The 21,041-nt window shown below is 40.5% G+C and overlaps 4 protein-coding genes and 1 long non-coding RNA gene across 8 annotated transcripts; 2 read left to right on the forward strand and 3 right to left on the reverse strand.

Annotated features, from left to right (window-relative positions):
• Nucleotides 1-716: 716 nt before the first annotated feature.
• si:ch211-12e13.1 lies at nucleotides 717-3,736 on the reverse strand. Of its 2 annotated transcripts, none has more exons than XM_017414587.3 (5): nucleotides 3,452-3,736; nucleotides 3,205-3,368; nucleotides 1,374-1,631; nucleotides 1,090-1,299; nucleotides 717-980 (listed from the first exon to the last, which is right to left on the reverse strand). In XM_017414587.3, the coding sequence occupies exons 1-5, from the start codon at nucleotides 3,688-3,690 to the stop codon at nucleotides 784-786; spliced, it is 1,068 nt and encodes a 355-aa protein (XP_017270076.1). In that variant the 5' UTR covers nucleotides 3,691-3,736; the 3' UTR covers nucleotides 717-783. The 2 variants fall into 2 exon arrangements, with proteins under 2 accessions (XP_017270076.1, XP_017270075.1); XM_017414586.3 differs by having other exon boundaries at nucleotides 1,090-1,302.
• Nucleotides 3,737-3,869: 133 nt separating this feature from the next.
• On the forward strand, nucleotides 3,870-5,248 carry LOC108234938 (THAP domain-containing protein 6). Its single transcript, XM_017414561.3, has 4 exons — nucleotides 3,870-3,988; nucleotides 4,177-4,369; nucleotides 4,517-4,624; nucleotides 4,970-5,248. The coding sequence occupies exons 1-4, from the start codon at nucleotides 3,909-3,911 to the stop codon at nucleotides 5,246-5,248; spliced, it is 660 nt and encodes a 219-aa protein (XP_017270050.1). The 5' UTR covers nucleotides 3,870-3,908.
• Nucleotides 5,249-5,265: 17 nt separating this feature from the next.
• Nucleotides 5,266-6,454, forward strand: LOC119617988. The gene is made up of 2 exons (XR_005234516.1): nucleotides 5,266-5,393; nucleotides 5,602-6,454. It is a non-coding gene; the product is annotated as an uncharacterized LOC119617988 (long non-coding RNA).
• Nucleotides 6,455-6,815: 361 nt separating this feature from the next.
• Nucleotides 6,816-7,831, reverse strand: LOC108234962 (immediate early response 3-interacting protein 1). The gene is made up of 3 exons (XM_017414591.3): nucleotides 7,674-7,831; nucleotides 7,278-7,379; nucleotides 6,816-7,192 (listed from the first exon to the last, which is right to left on the reverse strand). Exons 1-3 carry the CDS (start codon nucleotides 7,762-7,764, stop codon nucleotides 7,137-7,139), a joined length of 249 nt encoding a protein of 82 aa, XP_017270080.1. The 5' UTR covers nucleotides 7,765-7,831; the 3' UTR covers nucleotides 6,816-7,136.
• Nucleotides 7,832-9,316: 1,485 nt separating this feature from the next.
• Nucleotides 9,317-20,202, reverse strand: LOC108235010 (mothers against decapentaplegic homolog 2). Of its 3 annotated transcripts, none has more exons than XM_037978355.1 (11): nucleotides 20,080-20,202; nucleotides 18,401-18,815; nucleotides 16,901-16,990; nucleotides 16,447-16,640; nucleotides 14,938-15,072; nucleotides 14,676-14,750; nucleotides 14,026-14,079; nucleotides 13,674-13,886; nucleotides 13,384-13,521; nucleotides 13,006-13,150; nucleotides 9,317-11,561 (listed from the first exon to the last, which is right to left on the reverse strand). In XM_037978355.1, exons 2-11 carry the CDS (start codon nucleotides 18,634-18,636, stop codon nucleotides 11,438-11,440), a joined length of 1,404 nt encoding a protein of 467 aa, XP_037834283.1. In that variant the 5' UTR covers nucleotides 18,637-18,815; nucleotides 20,080-20,202; the 3' UTR covers nucleotides 9,317-11,437. The 3 variants fall into 3 exon arrangements, with proteins under 3 accessions (XP_037834283.1, XP_024861387.1, XP_017270195.1); XM_025005619.2 differs by having other exon boundaries at nucleotides 14,688-14,750; nucleotides 20,054-20,202; XM_017414706.3 differs by having other exon boundaries at nucleotides 20,054-20,202.
• Between the last annotated feature and the right edge of the window lie 839 nt (nucleotides 20,203-21,041).

Genomic DNA, 21,041 nt, shown 5'->3' on the forward strand with positions numbered 1-21,041 from the left:
GTTTGAGTGTAAATGCAGTTTTCAATTAATTCCCCGCTCAAAAGTTTTTGTCTCTTACGCTGATTTCTTCTTTTAACATTGTGAAGCTCTACTTAGAACCTTCTTAAGATCCAATAGTGCAAAATGCAAATTCTTGCAGTTTTTTAACTGGTCTTAAGATTTTGATCAGGAGTGTATCTACAACAGGTAAGATATTACCTGTTCATACTTTTTCCACAAAACTCTCCTTTAAAAGCTCTAACTCTCCCTTTAGTCACAGGGTTTAAGTCTTCTTTAACAGAACATAAGGTTCATTTTGGAAAACTATGTCCTGATTTAGAGTAAAATAGAAAAAGCAGCCTGACAGCTGGGCTGTCTAACAAGTTTCACACACTCTGTGTAACATATGGCCGATGGTGTGTTTTTATACAGCCCAGGTTTAAACTTAGCTTGGTTCCCAAAGTATTTTCCAAGGAGGAATAAAACTATGTAGCTGCGTATACATATAAACCACAAACTAACCAATGTTTTATTAAAATAAATATGAAACACTTTTCTTGTTTCAGCATCTTTTAGAGGGTGAAACAGAAAAATAAACTATTTGTTCTCCATACTTATTCAAACGTTTCCATGCTTTTAAAACTGCGTAGGAACCCTGTATCTATGCTTAACTGGTGTTTTGCTGATTGTATTTGATATACTTAGTTACAGTATTTAGATTGAAACAGAACAATAAAGACAAAGCAAAACGGTAGCATTTTATTCTGTTTAGACACAATCAGAAATATAAAGCTTTTCCATAAATTAAGACCTAGAAATCCGTCCCAGCATGTGAGGGAAGTTGTGTCCTGGTTGCTGAACGTGGAAACGCAGCTCTTTAGGGGAAGCCTGGTCCATATTTTTGATCACCTCCCAGAAGGTGATCAGTACTTTTCCTGGCAGCAGCAGAGGCTCCTTAAACTGGGCTGTGATGCTGACAGGAGCTGTGATGACTCCAACACCTGATGGTACAACAGAACCACAGGAAGTCTAACGAGAACTCCTGAAACCCCCTCTGCGGTTTAAATACAACTGGCTCCTTGTTATTTTAATTAAACTAACTTTTCCTACCTTTGTGCTTTTCTATTTCAGCCAAGCAGACAGAGAGAATCCAGAGACCCGGTGCTGTCTGAGATCTGAAGCCGAAGAACCTGGGCAGCTGAGCGAGGATCTGGTGGGGGGAGTAGTCGGTGAGAGGCCACACACACTGCAGGCCAGAGGTCCTGGAAACTTTGAGTTCCACCTGCTTCATGTTTTCTGGCGCCAGCTCGTCTGATCGGCCTGCTGAGAGAAAGAAATGCCGTTGTTTCAGAGAAATCTCCAGTAAGGCAGCAAGCTTCCTGAGCAGAGATCACCATCGCGCTGCTCCGCCTGGTCCCCATTCTTCAGTAAACATGTGCTGGCTTTGTGGCGCCTGTTTGTGGACAGCAGTGTCAGGATGCTCTCCCACACCGGGCACCCAGAGCGGGACACAGCGGCCAGACAGATGTCCACCTCCACCCCTGCATCGGTCTGCTCATACCCCTGAACTCGGACCTGCAGCGTGAAGGGGCCCTTCTTCAGCTCATCGATTGGCTGAAGAGTTCTCAACGTCTGACGCACGCGGACCAGACCTAAAAAAAACAGGAGCACCGAAAAACATCAGGTGAGCTTAGCAGGAAGTTTTACCCCAAACACCAAACAGCTGAGTCTGTGTTTGAATTATAAAGAAACTGAGGACAGTTCAAGGGTTTTTCACTTCAAGATTTGAGGAAGAGTTTGTAAATCACAACCATCTATTTCAAGGGACCAATGTAACTTGAATGTATTCATTTTCTTTACCTGTGTTTTCATGCAGGGTCACAGGGGGTTGCAATTTAATGTTACCACTTACCCCAACATGCATGGTTGTGATCTTCAATAATTCACCAACTTGAATAATTGAATCTAAAGTGGGTTTTATAGACATGTGCAGGCAGCTCCTGATATATGTCTGGAGTAGATTCCAAGTGTGACAAATGAAAGCTGCTGAAATGTTGTTGTCCCCCCCAAAAAAAATGTACTCAATGACACTCTCAGAGCAAGTGAAACAGCCATAATCAGGGTGCAAAAACACAACATGATCGTGAACATTTGTAATTAACAACAACAATGAATGGAGGCAGGATCCTTAGAAAGGCATAAGAAACCTCTCCACGACACCAGCAATGTCTCCACAACAATGAGAAAAGAAAATATGAATGATAAGAACAATTCACGATTCAAACACGTGGAACCAGTGTGTGACCTCCTATAGCACCGAGGTGTTTGATGATGATTAACTCTTCAGTGTAAAGAACAGCCTGCTCCCTTTCAGTTAAAAGCAGCAAAGTTGATGGAAGAATAACACTTCACGGAAGAACAGTGACCCAAAAACTGAAAGCATCTTGGGACTTTCTGAAGGGAAAAACCCCCAAACAGATCAGTCATCTGATCTTGACCCAACAGAGCCGTTAAAAGCAGAAACCAACTTAGTGAACGAGAGCCACGTTCTCAGACTTCAGGTAGTTATTCCCCAAAACAATAAATAAATACAACTATTAAAATGGAAAATTGTATTTGTGAGTCTGTTAATTGTTACACTTTTTTTTCAAAATGGGGTCCTGCGTGCTTAAAAACTACATCTCCTATAGGCTTACTCTTATTTGGATGTGATTATATTTACTTTTAATAGGGACTGTTTAAGATCTTTACCCATCACTGCATTACTTGTACTTTATTGTTAAAATACAACAATGAAACACTTTATTGTATGTGAAGACAGTCTATTTTAGGTCTAACTTTATAGCGGGGTGGCCAACCCTAGTTCTTGAGGGAGACTATCCTGCATGTTTTACTTGTTTCCCTGCTCCAACACACCTGATTCAGTGGTTAAATCACCTCTTCGTGTTCTGCAGAAGCCTGTTAATCACCCATTGATTCAAATCAGGTGTGTTGGAGCAGAGAAACAAGTAAAACATGCAGGATTGTGGCCCTCGAGGACCATGATTGCCCACCCCTGCTTTATGGCATAATGCGAGTGATTGATGTTGGATTTTCAGTGAATTCTTACAACTTGTGGCTCTTTCCAGTCTTTGTAAAATGAGGCTCACTTAAAAGCCACAGACAGACTGGGTGCATGAAGCTAGATGCGATGTGAGACATCTGATTGGCTCTGGTCTCTCCTACCTGCAGGGCTGATTTGGAAGTTCCCATCAGTTAATAACACGAGCATCAGTCTGCAGCAGAGAGACTCCGGGAAGCACAGCGGGACGTCTCTGTGCTCACAGTCTGGATAATCCCAGCCATAACCCGCAGAGCTGCAGAACCTCCTCAGCACCGGGCCGTCCAGCCTTAAAAGCAACACAGACACACGGACTGAGCTGTGGGCCGTCAGCACTGCTGTCTCTCTCTCGCTGTTTAAACAATCACTCACCTGCAGTTTAAAGCCGTGTAAACAACAGGCTTTTCTGCTGCAGGTGTGTACAGGTGGCCCGCCCTGCGCGTCACAGCTCTGCTCAGGTATCTCACGGAGAGGTACGCTAAACTTGGGAGTCTGTCGCTGCTCAGAACATTTGTTTTCAACAACTGATGGGAACGATAAATGTAAGAGTAAACTAAGTAGAAAGAACACAAAGAAAGCGCCGCTACAACAGAACTCTGTGCGTTCCCCATGAGAAAGTAGCTCTTCTTCTTCTACTTTGACGGCGGACCGCAAGCAACTGACAGGGGCATACCGCCACCTACTGTACACGAGTGTGTAATGACGTATAATGAGCGTCTACGCGATGACGTATATTTTAGAATATACGTCATCGCGTATAGGCTCCATTGAGCGCTGAATCGTACGTCGCCGCCATGTTGGATGTGGCAAAGTGGAGCGCTCAGAGAAGATGCCTCATTCATGTGCTGCGCGGAATTGTACCAACCGATTTACAGCACAAACCAGATCTAATGGCATTACCTTTCACAGGTAAGAATGAAAATAAATACTTGTGATTGTATTTGACGATTATAACGTCATTACACGAACAGAATTGAGTGACTGTGAATTCCCGCCTCCAAACTAGCAAGAAGTCTGTCCTATTTAACTAAATCGGCCCGAAGTAACTACTCTGATTGTTGTTAGCTGCTGAGCAAACTTTTCTTCATACTGTGTAGGTTTCCCAAAGATAAAGAGCTGAGAAAACAATGGGAAACGGCTGTCGGAAGGGAAGGGTTTTCTGCTGGTCCATCATCCATGCTGTGCAGTGAGCATTTCAGACCAGAGACCTTTGATAGGACAGGTCAGACAGTCAGGATCAGAGCTGGAGCTGTTCCTTCAGTCTTCTGTCTCCCAGCTCATCTCCACAGGGTATGTGTAGCACTACACTGTAAGGATGCTATAATTCAATGCCACATTATATGAAAAATGTTGTTTTTCCTTTCTGAATGTGAAGGAATCAGAGATTGATTTTTGTATTACACTGAGATAATTTCCATGTTTTATCCCTCGCTTTAGCCTGTGGCCACCAGGACGTCTCAGACCTCAAAGAGGGCACAGGAGACCCTGTCACTGGACTGTCCCCAGCTTGTCCAAGAGGCCGAGCCCCAGCCTGTGCCTAATGTTGTGAGTAATAAGTACTAGCTACGCCTCAAACAGCTGTGAGCATTATGACCCTGGTTGTATTTGAACATCTTTTCACCCCCACCACCCCCTTACAACGCCTCCCACTCTCTGTCACTGTTTGAGACAGACTCACGTATACATACGCACATACACTGAAACATTTCAGTATTGAATCTGCATCCTACACACACACAGTTTTGGTGGTACAATTGAGCAGTGATAAGATTAAGAATGTGTAAAAGTGTGGGACAGTTGACAACACGCATTAGTAAAGATATGATGGACTTTGACTGAGTGATGTAATATACACATAATTTATATCATATTTGTCTGTCTTTTTTCCAGGACCACTCCTATGCTCTGCCTTCATCCAATGAAGATCTGAGGGCCAGACTCAGGGAAGCCTTGGCTCGGGTGGAGAGCCTGGAAAGAGAGAGGAGGAACGCCAAGGACCGAGAGAGGAGGGCGAAGAACGCTGTAAGTGGTCTTCTGGAGGATCTCAGGGCGAAGAACCTCATCAATGAAGAGTTGAAAGAGCAGCTCGATATATACTCAGGTAAAATTAAAACACAAAGGGAGACAAAATTTGAACTTAAGTGTATAATACCTTCCCTTCTTTATTAAGACTTCCTAGTGCTAATTGAATTTCAGATCGTCCAATACGCCTCCTGTCAATACACCAAAGACTCCACTTACATGGCCTGAAGGCGTACAGCTGTCTGAGAGAGACTCTTAGTATCAACCTCCCACGTCCACATACATTGCAAAGGTATTGCTTGTGTTATCTGAAACCTTTTTTCCATGTTAGGTGTGCATATTGTTTTATCCTGTTTTGACAAACGGCGTAAAAGGCGGACATGCCTACATCTATCAGTATTAAGATCTGCCAATACTGCTTCCTGTGATTAATGATCAGACAAAACAAAAACCTTGATTAGGGCACCCATATTAAATGGCTGTTTTTCTTTCTTACCAAGGCGGATGAACTTTGGGGACGCCAAGCCTGGCCTTAACGTGGAGATGCTGGACATGTAGAAGGGAAGGCAAGAGGAAGACTCAGCTGAATATGGTTGTGTGTGCCTCGTGTTGGATGCCATGGTTATTAAAAAAACATGTCCAGTACAACTCCCATACCCAGAAGAAGTCTGGATTTGTGGATGTCGGGGATGGTTTGAAAAAGCAGGATGTTGCTACTGAGGCTCTTGTATTAATGGTGGTGGGTCTACAAGACCACTGGAAGGCCCCAGTTGCCCACTACCTGACCAAGTGCCTGTCACCAGAGACTCAGGAGGTTCTGCTTGTTCATGCGACGACACAGAACCCGACAGAACAGTGTTGGACGCTAAAAGTTGTACGACAAGCGACCTGGGAGAAACATGCTGTTTCAGTTTGACTCCGCCCCTTGCTCGGAGGAACTAAAACTGTCAGACTCGACAGGAAAGACTGCAAGTTCTATCTCAGATATATGCAAGTTCAGTATCAAATATATCTATTTCAACACTTTTAAAACTCAACAGTCCAGCCATGTCGTATAATTATTTCTGATGAACTTCCTCCTGACACTAAAGGTCGGGTATGTTTAGAAACTACATTTGTGTGGCTCGGAAAAGTGCCCATCAGACAGCCTGGAAGAACAGTTTGCACAGTTTGGTTCTTATTTTGCACAGATTTGATTGTTTTTGTAAAATTCTTTTTACATTTTTCTTATTTGCATCCTTTTCACTATGTTATTGTGATTTTTGGTCCACTTGCTGCTGCTGCTGGGAAAAGTAAAGTCCATCCGTCCATCTGGATGTATAACCCGTGAATATAAAACTCATATGAACAGTTTGTCATTTTGTAATACAATCTGGGATTTGTGCTTCTTAAAATTGTCTGCATAAATTGTGTAAAAAAAAATAGACGTTTTTGTGGAAAATTGCTAGTTACTGTATGTTAACAATAAGAACGATATTCTGGGAACTTACAGCAGTTTTATAAGTGTTCTAGTAAGAAGCAGAAATATCATGTGTTACTCTGTAATGATTTAATTACCTGCACACTGAAATGTAGAACAATCCTTGGTGTGAAAACATACCTAAACTTGACTTCTTAATGATTCTGTTCATTACTGACACGATCACAACCACTTTCAATCATATGCAGCAGAATTTCATGGCTCTGTCAATGTTTTTCACAAAACCATGCAAAACAGCCTTGAAAACTCTTTATTATTAAGCATTTTGACAAAAAGAAACATTACTTTCATGATTTATTTACAATATCTGCTAGTACAAATCACCATTTTACCAGTCAAAAAACTAGCAGAAGTATTAGTAAAAACATGTTGAGCTAAAAATATCTCCTTGGGGAGGGAAAAAAGTTGAAAGTAAATTCAGCTCAGCAGTTTTTAACTCTTAAAAAGACATTCGTGTTGAGGCTGACGGGAGAATTGTGCAACTTTTTCTTGACACAGGTCTTCCTGAGCAGCTGGACATCTCCTGGCAGCTGGCTGCTTTGTCCCAACTTCACTTCATCCAAACAGGAGCAGCAGCACGATGCAGACCGAGTTCACTCCTATCAGTGGCACTGCAGGGAAACAGTTAATACAATTATTGTCAAAGACATAAAATATGCATGTGAGTTGTGTGTTTTCGTCTGAGTAGACATCCACCTCTCATTACTGTCCTCACAGACCGGATCAGGTTCATCAGCTGCACTTTGATGCCTGGTTCATCTCCAAATCCTCCAACACTTTGGTCCACTCCCCAGCCAACTAAACACAGACAAACAGAACTAATAATGCCTGTATGATTATCTTCGCTAAATAAATATCCATCACCTGGGAGGTTTAATGGTATAAATGTAACGCTGTTGCAATGCTAAATAAACATAAACGTTACAGAACCTCCTGTAACCCGAGTACACCAACTTCAAATAACATTAAAATACATACAAATCCTAAACGGTTCACGAGCAAGTTAGCACCAGCTAGCTTAAATGTTCACTTCAAACGAGTTAAGTGGGTAAAAACAAAAAAACTCCAAGGCTAGTAGAGACAGCTACATACTTTTACTGAGAAATCTTTCCTCGTGTAATACAGCCACAGCGTTAATGCACAGGATGGCAGCTTGAATTAAAGAATACAACGTGAATGCCATGGTGGTTCTCAAGAGCTAACTGTAGCTTAGCTGAAGCTATTTATGTATGACGTAGTGTACGGCAGCCGAGGAAGGATAAAAGTGTTCAAGTCGCGTTTGCGCTAATCGAGGTTCTATTCTAGTATGCTGTTCAGTGATGAGTACTGTAGTAAACAATTGTAAAGAAAAACTAAGTTTTTATTTGGTATAACACCATATTGAAATCAGTATTTTATTCTTCCCCGGTATTTAAAGAAAAAGGAATCGTGTTCAATCATAAAAAAAACAACTTATGCAAATGTTTTCATCTGATCACCTTTAAGATTTATAGTATGCATTCATTGAGGCAATATAATGTATTTATGTTCCTCTTAGATCGCTGTAAGGACAATTTCATAAAAATTATATACATTTTGTGCAAAATCTTTATCTGTCAAGTAACTTTCACATTTAACTATTGGACACCAAAATGCAAAAAAAAAAAGCATTTTTATAAAGTTTCACATGACATGATTCCTACACATTTTCCATACCTGAAATGTCCCATTTTTAAGTTCATTTTAGAGTCACTGTTGGCATTGGAGCTTACATATATCTACTGTAAATGTTAGTACAGTGGTGGGCTTTTTCTTCTATTTAATAAAACCCCAAACTTTAACACTAAAGATGGACACAAAGGAACAGCCCTTTAAAAATGAAGTATGTTGTTTTCTTAATTAGTTCATGGTTTTAATGTCAGGGTTCAAGTCTTCAACACTTCACACTAACGATGTTAGTTTGGAAAAGCTGTGTAAAATTTATGGTAAACCAGAAAAAGCTGTGTGTGTTTAGGGCTGGGCTACTTTGTGACTGAACAGTTACGTACTGTGTGAGTAAAAATGGTTTATGGTCTGCAGTTATAAAAGCATATAAGAGCAGTGATACGATAAGAAAACCTGGTATACACAAAGACATCCCAGTGTATGGGGGAGATCTGGAATGAAACATCAATAAATGAGAGTATCCAGTCTGATCACTTATGAAATCTGTTAAGATATATGTATACAAATATGGGTTCTCAATCAAAGACCGAGACACTAAATGGCTAAAGCTTTAAATTTGTACCATGATGCGGTAAATAGAGAAAAAGTGAACATTATGATGGCAATGTCTATCTTTTGCATGCAACTAACATCAAAAATAATCTTTTTGCTTGCTGCTTAAGCATTTTCTAGATTTTTACCTTTTAGAAAAATAAAATGGGGAATAAAGTCTGGAAATTTTTTTTTTTTTTTTCCAGTTTTCTCCTCCCCACCTCCATACTTATTTAGACCTGGAAAATACTAAAACAATATTCCATACCTTTCCATCCGTTTTAAGACCGTGCAGGAACCCTGGCATGATAAAAGTGTTGAAGTAGCCACTGATCTCTACATTAATACAGAATAATCCTATCATTAATGCCCATTCCTAAACATCTGATAAACGCTCCTTTAAAGCTGACAGGGAGCGACCAAAGTGGGGTCAGAGTTATCTTGTAAGCTGTAGTTTGATCAAACAGGTCTCAGTTTTGCAGCAATAAACACAAAACGGGTTCATGAGAATAAAAATCTTTATTAGTGTTTTATGAAGTCTGCATAATATGCCACACGCCTGAGAAGCTTATGGTCAGAAAAAAAAGAAAAAGAAATGCTCTATCAATACCGCCCTCTATTGGTAAAACAATTGCAACATCTACTGTACTGACTGCTTTGCAAAAAAAAACAAAAAAACAAAAAACAAACAAAATAAACAAAAAAAAAACAAAGATTACTGTTAAATACACACATAATGTACTACTGTTATGCATATGCACATCTGGTCCACGTCAGTGTAATATATTTTTTTTTCTTTTCTTCTCTTTCACATTCATATGTTGTAGGCCAAAGATAAAAACAATGTAACATTGGACCCAAACACATGGTTCAGTTCCCCAAAATCCAAACGCCACTAGATGCACTCCAAGTACAACCTCTAGTGCCACATGGTAAACACATTTACATCGAGGGGTGGGACTGACGACATGTGAAACTTGCAACAGCCAAGTAATGAGTTTAAGGTAGTAAGTCTTGTTGTACATCCCGTACTTTATAGACTGAACGAACACGATACACACATTAACACAGAATATCTTAGTGTGCAGGCACATTCACTCATGTTTTGCTGGAACATTTGCAAAGCCAATTTTTGCGCAGTTCAAACCTGCTTGACCGAGCACGTACTAGGGAGAGGTCACGTGTGCTTGGCCAGGAAACGCAAAAAAGAAAAAAAAAAGGAACATAAACAGAATTTACTACTCTAAAATAAAAAATAATCATATATTTGTTGTTTTGTGAACTTTTAAAATGCACCATATTTCTTTGGAACGAAACAAAGACTAAGCTACAAATGATGTGGGGCAGTGGTTATTCTAAGTCAGAGAACAATACCTTATTAGAAATTTTGGAGAAAAAAAAAATATATATATATTTATAGAGGAATGAGCTCCCTGTAATTTTTAGACATAACTGTGGTCTTGAAAATATTTTAATAAAAAAAAAAAAAAGAGTGGATGACAGAAACCTTTATGTATACTTATATATAAAAATACACATGAATACAAAACAAATGCAGCGAAACAATGGGGATAAAGGCTAAGAACAGAACGAATTCTTTAACACCTTAAATTCTCCTGGTGAGACATTAAATGCTTCACCTTGGAGAGCCCGAGGACTCCCAGTGTTTTGTCCAAAAAAAAAAAAAAAAAAAAAAAAAAAACAAAACCAACAAAAAAACCTGTGATATAGTCTGGTCCCTGTCCAGCATGCCACGAAGAGCCTGGCTAATATCTTCATCATCAGGACGTTCTGTAAGGGTGCAGCTCAACTCGAAAAAACAAGGAGGGCCACAAAAAGACCGAAAAAAAAAAGAAAAAAGAAAAACTACAGTAAGACTGATGATGCAGTTTGTTTAGAGTTGTGGAGATATATCTATATTTTGCTGATATTCCTATACGTCTGTATGGAAGTAGGTCTTGGAACAACACAAGAAAGAAAGAAGAATAAAGGGGGGCATTGTCAATTCAACGGTATTTCCTTCAGAGGAAAATCACTCACCAAGGCCATCATTCTTCACCAAGCTACCTGCCATTTACAGAAGATGGGGCAGAGTTTCTCAGTGAACAGTAAACGTAAAAACATCAGAACAATGGATGTGTTGGGCCGAGAAAAAATCTTTTTAGCATTCAGGCTCGTGTTCTTTATATAAGCAGTCCTCAACACTGAGAAACTATTCAGATATTTTTGGTATCTCCCGTACTTCTCAGACTAAAACCAATATACATTTTATTTGTACCACAAATAGATCTAATATTAAAGATTTGGGGCAAAGCAATTTAACAAGGTGCATGACTTGGTGGGTAACAAAGTGCCAATTTTTATTTTTCTCTCTTATTGATAAAATCTTTGTGTCCATGTATGAGCAGAGCTGTGTGTATGTGTGTGTGTGTGTGTTTGGGGGTGGGGTGTTGAAACTGGGCCACAAATACTGTGAAGTATGTTACAAAATCCAGATTTAGGGATTTTTTCCTTCCATTTTTTTTTCTTCCCACAAAAAAGCTCAAGTTCAGGGAGTAATCGATTTTGTAATAGACTACTTTTTTTTGTTTTTTGGAGGGGGGGCGCATTCGTTTTGCTGTTTAGGACATACTGGAGCAGCGTGCAGACGGGGAACCCATCTGGGTCAGAACTTTGTCCAGCCACTGCAAGGGGCCGTTCAGATGCAGCTCGATCCAGCATGGAGTGCTTGTGACGGTTTGTCGCCTGGAATGAGAAGACATGGATGTCAAGTTGGAGCTGAGCCAGCGTGCAATTTCCAGCACTGGTTATCAGATTGTTTTTTTATGTGAACTCCTGATTTTCGCTGCAGTCCCCGCCCTCCTTTTCAACCCCTTGGACACGAGGAGAATCCTTTCACTGTTTTTGAGGACACTGAACATTTAGTAGACACCGTTTCCAAAACACTCACCTTGGTCTTTCAGGGACGTGATGTTTGTGGCAACAGGATAAAGGCTTTTGGGTTAAAATTACAAAAGGTGCTGGTGGCTAATTCCCTACAGGTAAACAGCACTAAACCCCGTCCAATGCACGTTTGGCCCATCAGGATGCAACAGCGAGTCTTCTGACGATCCAAAACTTCTAAACATTCTCAGAATTCCTTACATTTTCCTGCTTGGTTGTAAAGACAGACCCCACGATAGGAAGCAGTGATTTAGGCAGGCTTTACATGCAGTTCTATGGATGAAGTGAGAGATGATGAAGTGTTTTTTACGTCTTTTTGAAAACTAATTATAAAAAAAAGTGTTGAACTAAATCTCCCACTTTCAGCCAACAGATCTTACTGAGCTGGCTTTCAGTTAGGGTTGGACAGTGAATTCAAAACCGTCAGTCCATCAACCTGATTCACACAGGTGTGTCGAATTTTTCTTTTTTTTTTGTGGATGGGTGGACTGGGCAATCCTCGTTCTTCATACTCTGAAAGTGACCAAAAAAAGACCACAAAGTCCCCGATTGGGGATAAATTTGGTTTTTAAAACAAGGAGTTACTCAAATTGTCTGACAGGAAAGCTCTGGGCAGCTCTGACATGCTGAGAAGGGACAGGTGGTTATCTTCTAAAACCATCTCCTTATTGTTAAAGCACACAATATTTCTGAAACCTACAGGAAAAATGTGTTGAGACAAAACTTATTTTACTGATGCTCCCACAGCCTCGATGCACCGCTGAGCAGCAAGACAACTTGGACAAAAAAAAGGTACATCTCAGAGTCCAGACTGGGTCACCACAAACAATCATTGTCAGTTCATTTAAGAAGCTCAACTTGCCATGGATGTGACATTTTTTAGTATTTCTTCTAAAATACAGATTTTTTACAGTACAGATGTGTCCTACAGCTGGACCAACACCTGACAGAAAGTTTGAGGCTTTACGTGTTGAAAATGGATGAGGTGGATTACACGCAATCAGGGCGCATTATGGCCCGTCCAGAATGAATTACTAATTAATTAATTTGAATTGTATGGTTATTGACAGACAAAAACTCTTGAATGGGGAAAATTAACCAAGCTAAACTAAAGTGGAAAAATCACCAAACACTAGGTGCTTGATGTATTCATCCAGTTGCCCAGCCCTGTTTTATGTACATGACTTTAGAGCTTTACAATATGTAGTTTAAAAAAAAAAAATAAACTATCCGAGTCAGTTCTCACCTATACTCGGCTCCCCAGCCTTTGACGAAGCTCATGCGGATGGTGCACATCCTGGTGAGCTGGTAGACAGCCTCAAAGCCCTGGTTGACTGATTGAGCCAGCAGGGCAGCGAATTCTTGATTGTTGAAGATTTTTAGATTACAACCTGAAAGAAAACAAGACGAACAGAAGTGCGGGTTTGACGAGTGATTCCTCAGTTAACAACTGCAGACGGGTCTTGTGGGTGGCTGTTCAGTCTTTTGTATCTCTGTATTTTGACACAATGCTCTGTGATGTGGTTTGAGACTCATGTGAAAGCTACAACCTAGTGCAAGAATCTGAGTTCACCTACTCCGTCAGTAACTTTCTTTAACTTTGATAGCGTTTTCAGCCTCTTACCTGGAGGAATTTTACACACTGTTGCTGGATGCCAGCCATACCGCTGGTTGCAGTTTGGACTCTGGACAAAGATAGCGCTATCACTCAAGCACTCAGCAAACACCTCCCCTCCGATATAGTAAAGTCTGACTCCCCTTCCTGTCAGACAAGCACAATCCATTTGTTCAGTTCAGAAATACGAGAATGTCCTCAAAAATAAAAAATACAGCTTTTACACTAAAACAAATTGCAACTTTGCATTTTCTTTTAAACAGACATCTGATTGAAGTGCAGCGACCAGCAGGCCATACCTATGTGCCTTCGAGTCATCTCCACGGTGGCGTTTCTGTTAACATTTGACAGCAGGCCAAGGCAAAACCGCTCAGAGTTTGACGGATCTGTGAATCCATCCACTGTTAGCGAGGGCTGAGATGCGTGGAACGTCTCCCCAACGCGCTGGTTGAGCTCGTAGTACGCTATGGAGCACCAGAAGGCTGGCTCGGAGTACGTCACTGGCTGCAGGTCTGCAGTACGAGATCACATCCGTGAGGTTTATCCTATCCCACTACAAGAACTTACAACTGCTCTACTTTTTTTTTTTGTGTGTGTGTGTGTGGTGTTTTTTGTAACAATGCTGACTTTGTTTTGTACTTGAACACTTACCCATGCTATGATTGACAGGAGACAGAGTGCTGGGAGAGAGTTCTGCTGGAGAACCTGACAAAAAAAACCCCAACAAAAACAAAATCAAATGTGGACAGTTTACAGCAGTTTAACACAAGTAAATGTTCAAGTCTTATGATGAACCTGATAGTCTTGCATAATAAAACCAAAATGATACTCAAACTAATCTGTTTGCTTTCAAAAATAGCACTGAATCGGGTATCCTATACAGCCTTGTTTTAGTAAACAAACTCTCACTAAACAGAATTAATATAATCTCTGCCCTTTAGTCTTTATTTTAGCAGTTCTACCTAAAATACCATTGGTAAATTTGCAAAATAAGCCTTAGCACCAAAAGTTAAACGCATTTAAATAACACCATACTTACAATTCGACGGTCAGATTATAAGCATTTTGTAGTTCAACAAACCAGCACCTATAAACTAATTAATGTATTAAAACTATTAGGCCATCTTTCTGAAACTAAATGGATATGACATAAAAACTTAATGTAACACAAGAATCACTGCTTCAGTACAAACTAAATAACTCTCAGAAACATCAGATTGAGCTTCTAATTCTTTTAAATAAAGAAACAAAATGTGTAGCAGGAAGAGTCAGACAGAGACAAAAGATAAAGATCTTGGTACCTGTGTCCATACTTTGATTCATCTGTTGATCACTGGCCTCTCCATCCTCACTGATGTAGCCCGGTGGAGGCGTCTCTGTTGAAACAGTGCCAGGGATTTAAAAAAAAGAAGAAAAAAGTAAGCCGATATGTTGTTACAATAGTCTTATTAAAACCACAACAGTAGAGAATATAAAAAGCAGTGTGCAGAAATGAGAAAAATTGAATGAGAAGATTCCAGTTTGCACATGAGTACAACTAGAATCGAGTGCGGCCGCTCCTACCTGGTATATAGTTGTTTGGAGGTTCGATTCCTGCGGGGAAGTTCGTGTTCTCAGGTATGGAATGAGTGTAGTCATCCAGAGGTGGCAGCTCTGGGAGGATTTCTGAGTGTCTTGGCACAAGAACAGGAGGCAGCACTACAGTAGGGGAGAGAGGTGTCAGAAGAGAGAAGTCCTATCAGTTTTAAAACTTCTTACAGTTCATCAGTTTTACATGATGTATGATTTGTCATTTGGGAAATGATCAAGTGCTTTTGATTTCAGCAGGAGAAAAAAAAAAAAAGCTGTGAAAACATTAAGAAAAGTCCCGGTAAACTATTTAATGGTTTGAAAAAGACAAGTCGTTAATAATCCCCAACCCAGATCATCTTAACCTCCTCCAAAGATGATCTGAATATGGCGCTGCACATGCTCAAAGTTCTTCATCAATCAAATCACCAAAAAAACAAAAAGATCCTAATGTTTATGTCACATGTGCACCTATTTATTCACATCAGATATGTTACAGCTAAGAGGACAACAAAGTTCAGGCAAAAACAGCTGAATTTAAAAGGAATATTTCCCAACTTACTAATTATTTAATTCCCAACCTAGGTTTAGGTCTCTGCCAGCTCTTTGTCACAATAACAACAAAAGGCTGAAACCAGCTGCAACAACATCCTGACATCTCATCCCTAAGCAGAGGTATTCAAATGGTGGGCTTTAAATGTAATAGAAAGAAAGAATGTGAAATATAGTCCATTACGATAAATGAACAACAAATTAGCAAATTATTCTTTGTTGTTGGGGAGATGGGGTGCAGCTTTTCTGTTTGTGAAAGAAGGGGAGAACAGCTGAAAATCACTGGACTAATAACTTACTTTTTTGCTTTTTTTAATTAAAAAATAAAAGCAAAGATTATATGAAACTCAAAAAAAAAAAACATTAAATGTTTGTTTAAACGTTTCCCAAAGTTAAAATTTAGGATTTTCTAGCACCTTATAGGGCTGATAAATTGCATAAACTGAAATACTAAAGATTATCATTACACTTTCTCATGCCATAAAATCACATTATTTTGCTTTTAAAATTTTGTGTTGCGTTCTTATCCTTATGCTTAATGTGCTAACGTTTATTAGAACAATCAAAAGAAAATTAATGAAAAATGTGCAAGTAATAAAGCAGAACTTCTCAACCTAATTCAGGTTTATTCAAAAACAAGTTTGATGCATTTTGGTGGTGAGTGATGCATCCTTAAAGACATTTTAGTTTTAAAATTTATATTACAAATACTCTAATGTGCCACGTTTAAACACCTGCAACATGAGGTCATTTGGCTTTTTTTGTACATTGTCTATTTAAAACGGTTGATGAAGAAATAAGACGGCAAGTACAGAGGGGAAACAAAATGCTGACAAGTTTAAAATGTGGAAAATGAGCAAATCATCACAGGTTTAACTAATCATACAGTTAGCACTTAAACATGCATTTTAAAACATCAGTACAAACACCCCCTGGTCAGATCCTTCTCACCTGGAGTCTCCACCCTCTGGTAGTGGTAGGGGTTGATGCAGACCTCATCCTTCTTGAGGTGGAAGGCATACTCGCAGGCTTCGATGGCGCGGAGCTCGTGGTGGCTGTGAAGGTCCGGCCATCGCCACAAGCGGCAGTAGATAACATGGGGAAGACCCTTCCTGTGGGAGACTTGCAAGCGGCCATCAAGTGATCTGATTGAACAGCAAAGAGGAGACGATGGTAAGACGGGTGGGAGACAAACAACAAAAGAAAGAGCGCAGGAGGGAGGGAGGGAGGGAGGGAGGGAGGGAGCGGGTCACGATACATAACATGGCCAAGTAGAGAAGGTAATAGAGATGGATTGAGTCATGATAAAACAAACATGTCTACATTTGCCACCTCCAACAATCTAATGACAGCTCTCCCACATCAAAGTTGTAAGCAACACTTTATAATAGTTAAGGATAGTCACCTGGTTTGGTCAGGGTAGCTGTATAGGCCTGATGTATCCCACTGTTCTATCGTATTTGGTGTACTCAGTCCCCATATTTCAGAGCAATTGCTGTGCACAGAGAAAACAACAAAACACAAACAAAAAAAAACAACAAATGATAAACACGAGTTATGGCTCATTCCGAAATATCAGTATGGGTGTGTGAACATTAAAAGGCCTCTTTTAATGGATTCGTGTGGCAAAACTGAGGACATCAAATTCAGCTGTGGAGATGAAAGACAGGAAACTTCAAGTAAGAGAAGCTTTTGGGACCAAATTAAAAGAGGAAGAAAAAAACAAAACAAACAACATGGAGCATTCAACACTGTTGCGTTGTATCAAACTGCAAATCCTTCTCGCTACATTTATGACAAAACCTATCCAGAGACATTCGAACAAAACATTGAGGACACACAACGCCAAAACGGGAGAAATTTTTTTAAAAAAGGAGGCAACCGTGGGGACAAACCTATTTGCAGACATTCGACACATTCACAAGAAAGAAAAATGGAATGGGGGACAAATGAGAGTAGTTGCTTCTGAATAACAGGACGATCACAAATTCTAAACGACGACGCTAAAAATACACAACACAATGTACTAGACTGGATGATTAAAGTGGGATTTCAAATGCCATTCAAAGGTGCAATTCTCTCATTTGCGACAGGGTAAGAAACTGTATTTTTTTTCCCCAAAGCCATAGCAACTTCAATTCAATTAACAACTGTTTTTAATGCAGGAAGCAAAGCAACTACAAAACAACCCAGTCACATTTTAATTCAATACATTTCAAAAAGGTGGCAAGTTTAGGAATCACTGATTAAATGTATCAGTTCAATTATCACTGGTAGCTATGTTCTCGTGCAGTATTTTGCGAGTTTGGAATGATTTTATGCATTTTATTTGTCAATTTAAAAGAGAAAACACACGCACGCACACACACACTGTACCAGCCATGCCATCACTAATAGTGGGGTCTACAAGACATTTTAGGCAATAACAATCCATCTTTTATCTGTAGACATAAACATCTGATAAAGTACCTGGCAGCAAATCAATGAGGAAATAATCTGTTAACACAACGTTCCCACTGAACATGAGTCTGGCTCATCAAGGCCGGCTGACTGATAAAGAGAACATGTTCTCTTGACCTTCAAAAAAAAACAAACCTTTTTCGCTGGGCTACGAGAAGTCTGCAGACTGTCTAATTGTCACTATAAATAAACTCATTTCAGCTGATCCTCAATTAGCATGTGATGCTCAACTGTTTTGCATATCTAGAGAAAGCTTTTCAGACTTTCTAAACTTTGACTTCTTTAGTAATTATGCTTGAAAACTATGGAAACAAAGTAAAGGTGAGCTTGGCATCCATAAAAAGCCAAAATGTTCATATCTGACAGAGGTCTCAGCTACACGAGTACAAGAAAAACACTTCCCAAAACACAAATTTGAACTAAAAGCCAGAGATCTGCGGTTTACCTGGGGATGGTGACACACTTCGTGTTGCAGTTCTGTGAATTGATGGCCTTCTCCAGTTCATCGAGCTGGCCCGTCTTCTTCAGCTTCTTCACCAGGCTCTTCACGGCCTTCTCGCACCACTTCTCCTCCTGCCCGTTCTGATCGCCGCTGCCCGCCACACCCGGCCCACTGGTCGCCTTCTTCCAGTTCAAAAGCCTCTTCACCACGGGAGGGGTGAACGGCAGTATGGACGACATCTCGACTAGCCGGGAGCCCCCAGAGGACTCGGCTCAAGTTTCCCCACAGACGGACAGGCAAAAGGGGGGATCTGGAGCTACTGCGTGGGGCTCTTGCTCTAAGAGCCCTCCGGTGACAAATCTGTCACAGGGTGGAAGCCAGTGCTAGTGGTGGACACTCAGAGGACACAGGTGGACACCTTGGAGGAAAGTCACACAAGTCACAACATTAAAGAAAAACAAGACATATTTACAAATAAATACAATAGGACAAAGAGGTGTGATGGTACACATAATCATCCTGAACAGTGGACAAACATTTTGTAAAATCAATGGTAGCACTTTTCAAATAGAGACAAACCAAAATGGCACAAAACCAAGAAGGCCTACAACCTGTGATCACAGCTAAATAAATGCCAGAGCACTATAAATGAAGAAATAAACAGTTCTCACTTAACACGAGTTACGAATCAAAAAGATATTTCTTACTAACAACATTCCAGCACAAGAATAAAAGGTAAACAGCACACTGTTTCTGTTTTACAACAAATTAAAAACAAACAAACCACACTGTGACCCTTATATTAGGCACAGTCAGAACTGTTAAAGAGTGTATTCACTCACACAACTGAGCTACTATTAAAAAAATGACACCTTTTAGCTGTTTTTGAAGGCAGCACAGAGTTAAACCACAGACCAGCAGGAATGACCACTTAATGTTGGTTAGGAACTTCACATCTATCCCAGCCCGTTTGCACATTTTACAGAAATAACACACAGGATGCGCGCTTTCCTGTTGCACCATGAGGTGTGAATGAGCACGACGAGTAACCCAGTAAGTGCTGCCAAATGAGTGTAAACAAGGGAAACATTTTGTAACTTGGGAAGGCCAGCTGCTAGCTACCAGGAGGAGGGGCCTGCTGAGCTCGAACCACATTATTAGATTTGCCGGCGTTAGTTCGGAAAATACCTAAAGAGACTTTGATGGAAACACAAGCTAAAATAAATAAACAAATAAAAAACTACATCCAACGCGCCAGTGAGCTGAAGTGAGTTTATTGGAAAGTAATGCCTTAGCTCGGTAAGCTAACGTTAGCTCAACAGAGGTAGCTGCCAGCTTGGTGTCAAAAATCCTTTTGTTGTGATTCGAGAAAATGCCTCCTTGACTTTGGTGCTCAGCGTCGGCTTTTCCCAAACAGCTCGGCCGATTCGCACACAGCGCCGGCACAGGGAGGGAAACGCCAAGTTGTTTCACCTCGAGGCGGCTGTGTTAAACGACGGGGTCTCTGACTGAAAACACTCGCACCGAGGCGAGCTAGCATCTCGGACGAACTCCTCCAAGCTGGCTCCGACCGAGCGGCTAACTAACGGAGCTACATCACCAAAACAACCCCCGCTTCCGAGTCGAGAAAGCCGCTGAAAGCATCTCAGTAGTTACCCAGCTTCGCGGTGCAAAGAGCCCACCTCCGAGGGAGCAGGGGCGCGCAGTCCTCGCGGCAGCCTGCCTACATAAATAAATGTTAGGTGTGCTGTAAGGCAGCAAATTTTGACAAGGCTGCTCTCCAGTTGCTACCAGTAGCCTGCTAGCTTGACCGGAAGAGCACGACTAACGTGAGAGCGACGCACGAGCTCCTGACCCCTCCCCCCTCCTGACTTCTTCTCCTCCTCCTCCTCCTCTTCCTCTTCCTCCCCCTTCTCCTCCTCCTCCTCGGAGACTGACTGGAGAGCAACTCAAAATATTTATTCAGAAACTTGTGAAAATCGAAGTCTAAATTGGTATAGACGTCCGTTTCCGCCAATGTGAATAAAAGAAATGATAATTTAAGTCATAACTTTTGAAATACTGTTTCGTAATTTTGACTCAGCGCCTCATCATCCCAAAATACTACCTCAAAATTACAACCTAGCATCTCATTATTCTGACTAGGCGTCCCAAAAAAACTCCTTAAAATTAGATAATTATGACTTAGTGTCTCAAATTTATGACCTAACTTGTCGTAATTATGACAGTATCTTAAAACGTTGACTAACATTTTATATAAATATGGCTTAGCCTTTTATAAATATGACGTAGTATCTGACAATTATGACTTAGCATTGCAGAAATATGACTTAACTTTTCAAAACTATGACTTAGCATATCAATAATGGGATGCTAAGTCATAATTTTGAGCTAGTATGTTATAATTATGAGTTGCTAAGTGATGCTATCTCATAATTATGAGATAATTTGAGATGAAATCTCGTAATAATCCATCCGTTTTATTGAGGCGCTTTCCCACGCAGGGTTGTGGGGTGCCTGTCTCCTGGACAGGTCCATGACAGGACCACATGGAGACAAACGAGACACACAAACTCATAACAATGAGATGTTAAATCAAATTTCTGAGCTAGTATCTCATGATAATGAGGAGTCACAGTTTTGA

Source organism: Kryptolebias marmoratus, linkage group LG1 (assembly GCF_001649575.2).
Source record: "Kryptolebias marmoratus isolate JLee-2015 linkage group LG1, ASM164957v2, whole genome shotgun sequence".
NCBI classification, from domain to species: Eukaryota; Metazoa; Chordata; class Actinopteri; order Cyprinodontiformes; family Rivulidae; genus Kryptolebias; species Kryptolebias marmoratus.

Coding starts and splice junctions, on each gene's coding strand:
- si:ch211-12e13.1 (XM_017414586.3), bottom strand. CDS start 3,690: ATGGGGAACGCACAGAGTTCTGTTGTAGCGGCGCTTTCTTTGTGTTCT. Junction 3,369..3,451: donor TACACGGCTTTAAACTGCAG/GTGAGTGATTGT, acceptor GTTGCTTTTAAG/GCTGGACGGCCCGGTGCTGA. Junction 981..1,089: donor TGAAATAGAAAAGCACAAAG/GTAGGAAAAGTT, acceptor TTGTACCATCAG/GTGTTGGAGTCATCACAGCT.
- LOC108234938 (XM_017414561.3), top strand. CDS start 3,909: ATGCCTCATTCATGTGCTGCGCGGAATTGTACCAACCGATTTACAGCA. Junction 3,989..4,176: donor AATGGCATTACCTTTCACAG/GTAAGAATGAAA, acceptor CATACTGTGTAG/GTTTCCCAAAGATAAAGAGC. Junction 4,370..4,516: donor TCCCAGCTCATCTCCACAGG/GTATGTGTAGCA, acceptor CCCTCGCTTTAG/CCTGTGGCCACCAGGACGTC.
- LOC108235010 (XM_037978355.1), bottom strand. CDS start 18,636: ATGTCGTCCATACTGCCGTTCACCCCTCCCGTGGTGAAGAGGCTTTTG. Junction 14,080..14,675: donor GAATCAAAGTATGGACACAG/GTACCAAGATCT, acceptor TTTTTTTGTCAG/GTTCTCCAGCAGAACTCTCT. Junction 11,562..13,005: donor GGCTGGGGAGCCGAGTATAG/GTGAGAACTGAC, acceptor TTCTCATTCCAG/GCGACAAACCGTCACAAGCA.
- LOC108234962 (XM_017414591.3), bottom strand. CDS start 7,764: ATGGCATTCACGTTGTATTCTTTAATTCAAGCTGCCATCCTGTGCATT. Junction 7,380..7,673: donor GGAAAGATTTCTCAGTAAAA/GTATGTAGCTGT, acceptor GTCTGTGTTTAG/TTGGCTGGGGAGTGGACCAA. Junction 7,193..7,277: donor TGTGAGGACAGTAATGAGAG/GTGGATGTCTAC, acceptor GTTTCCCTGCAG/TGCCACTGATAGGAGTGAAC.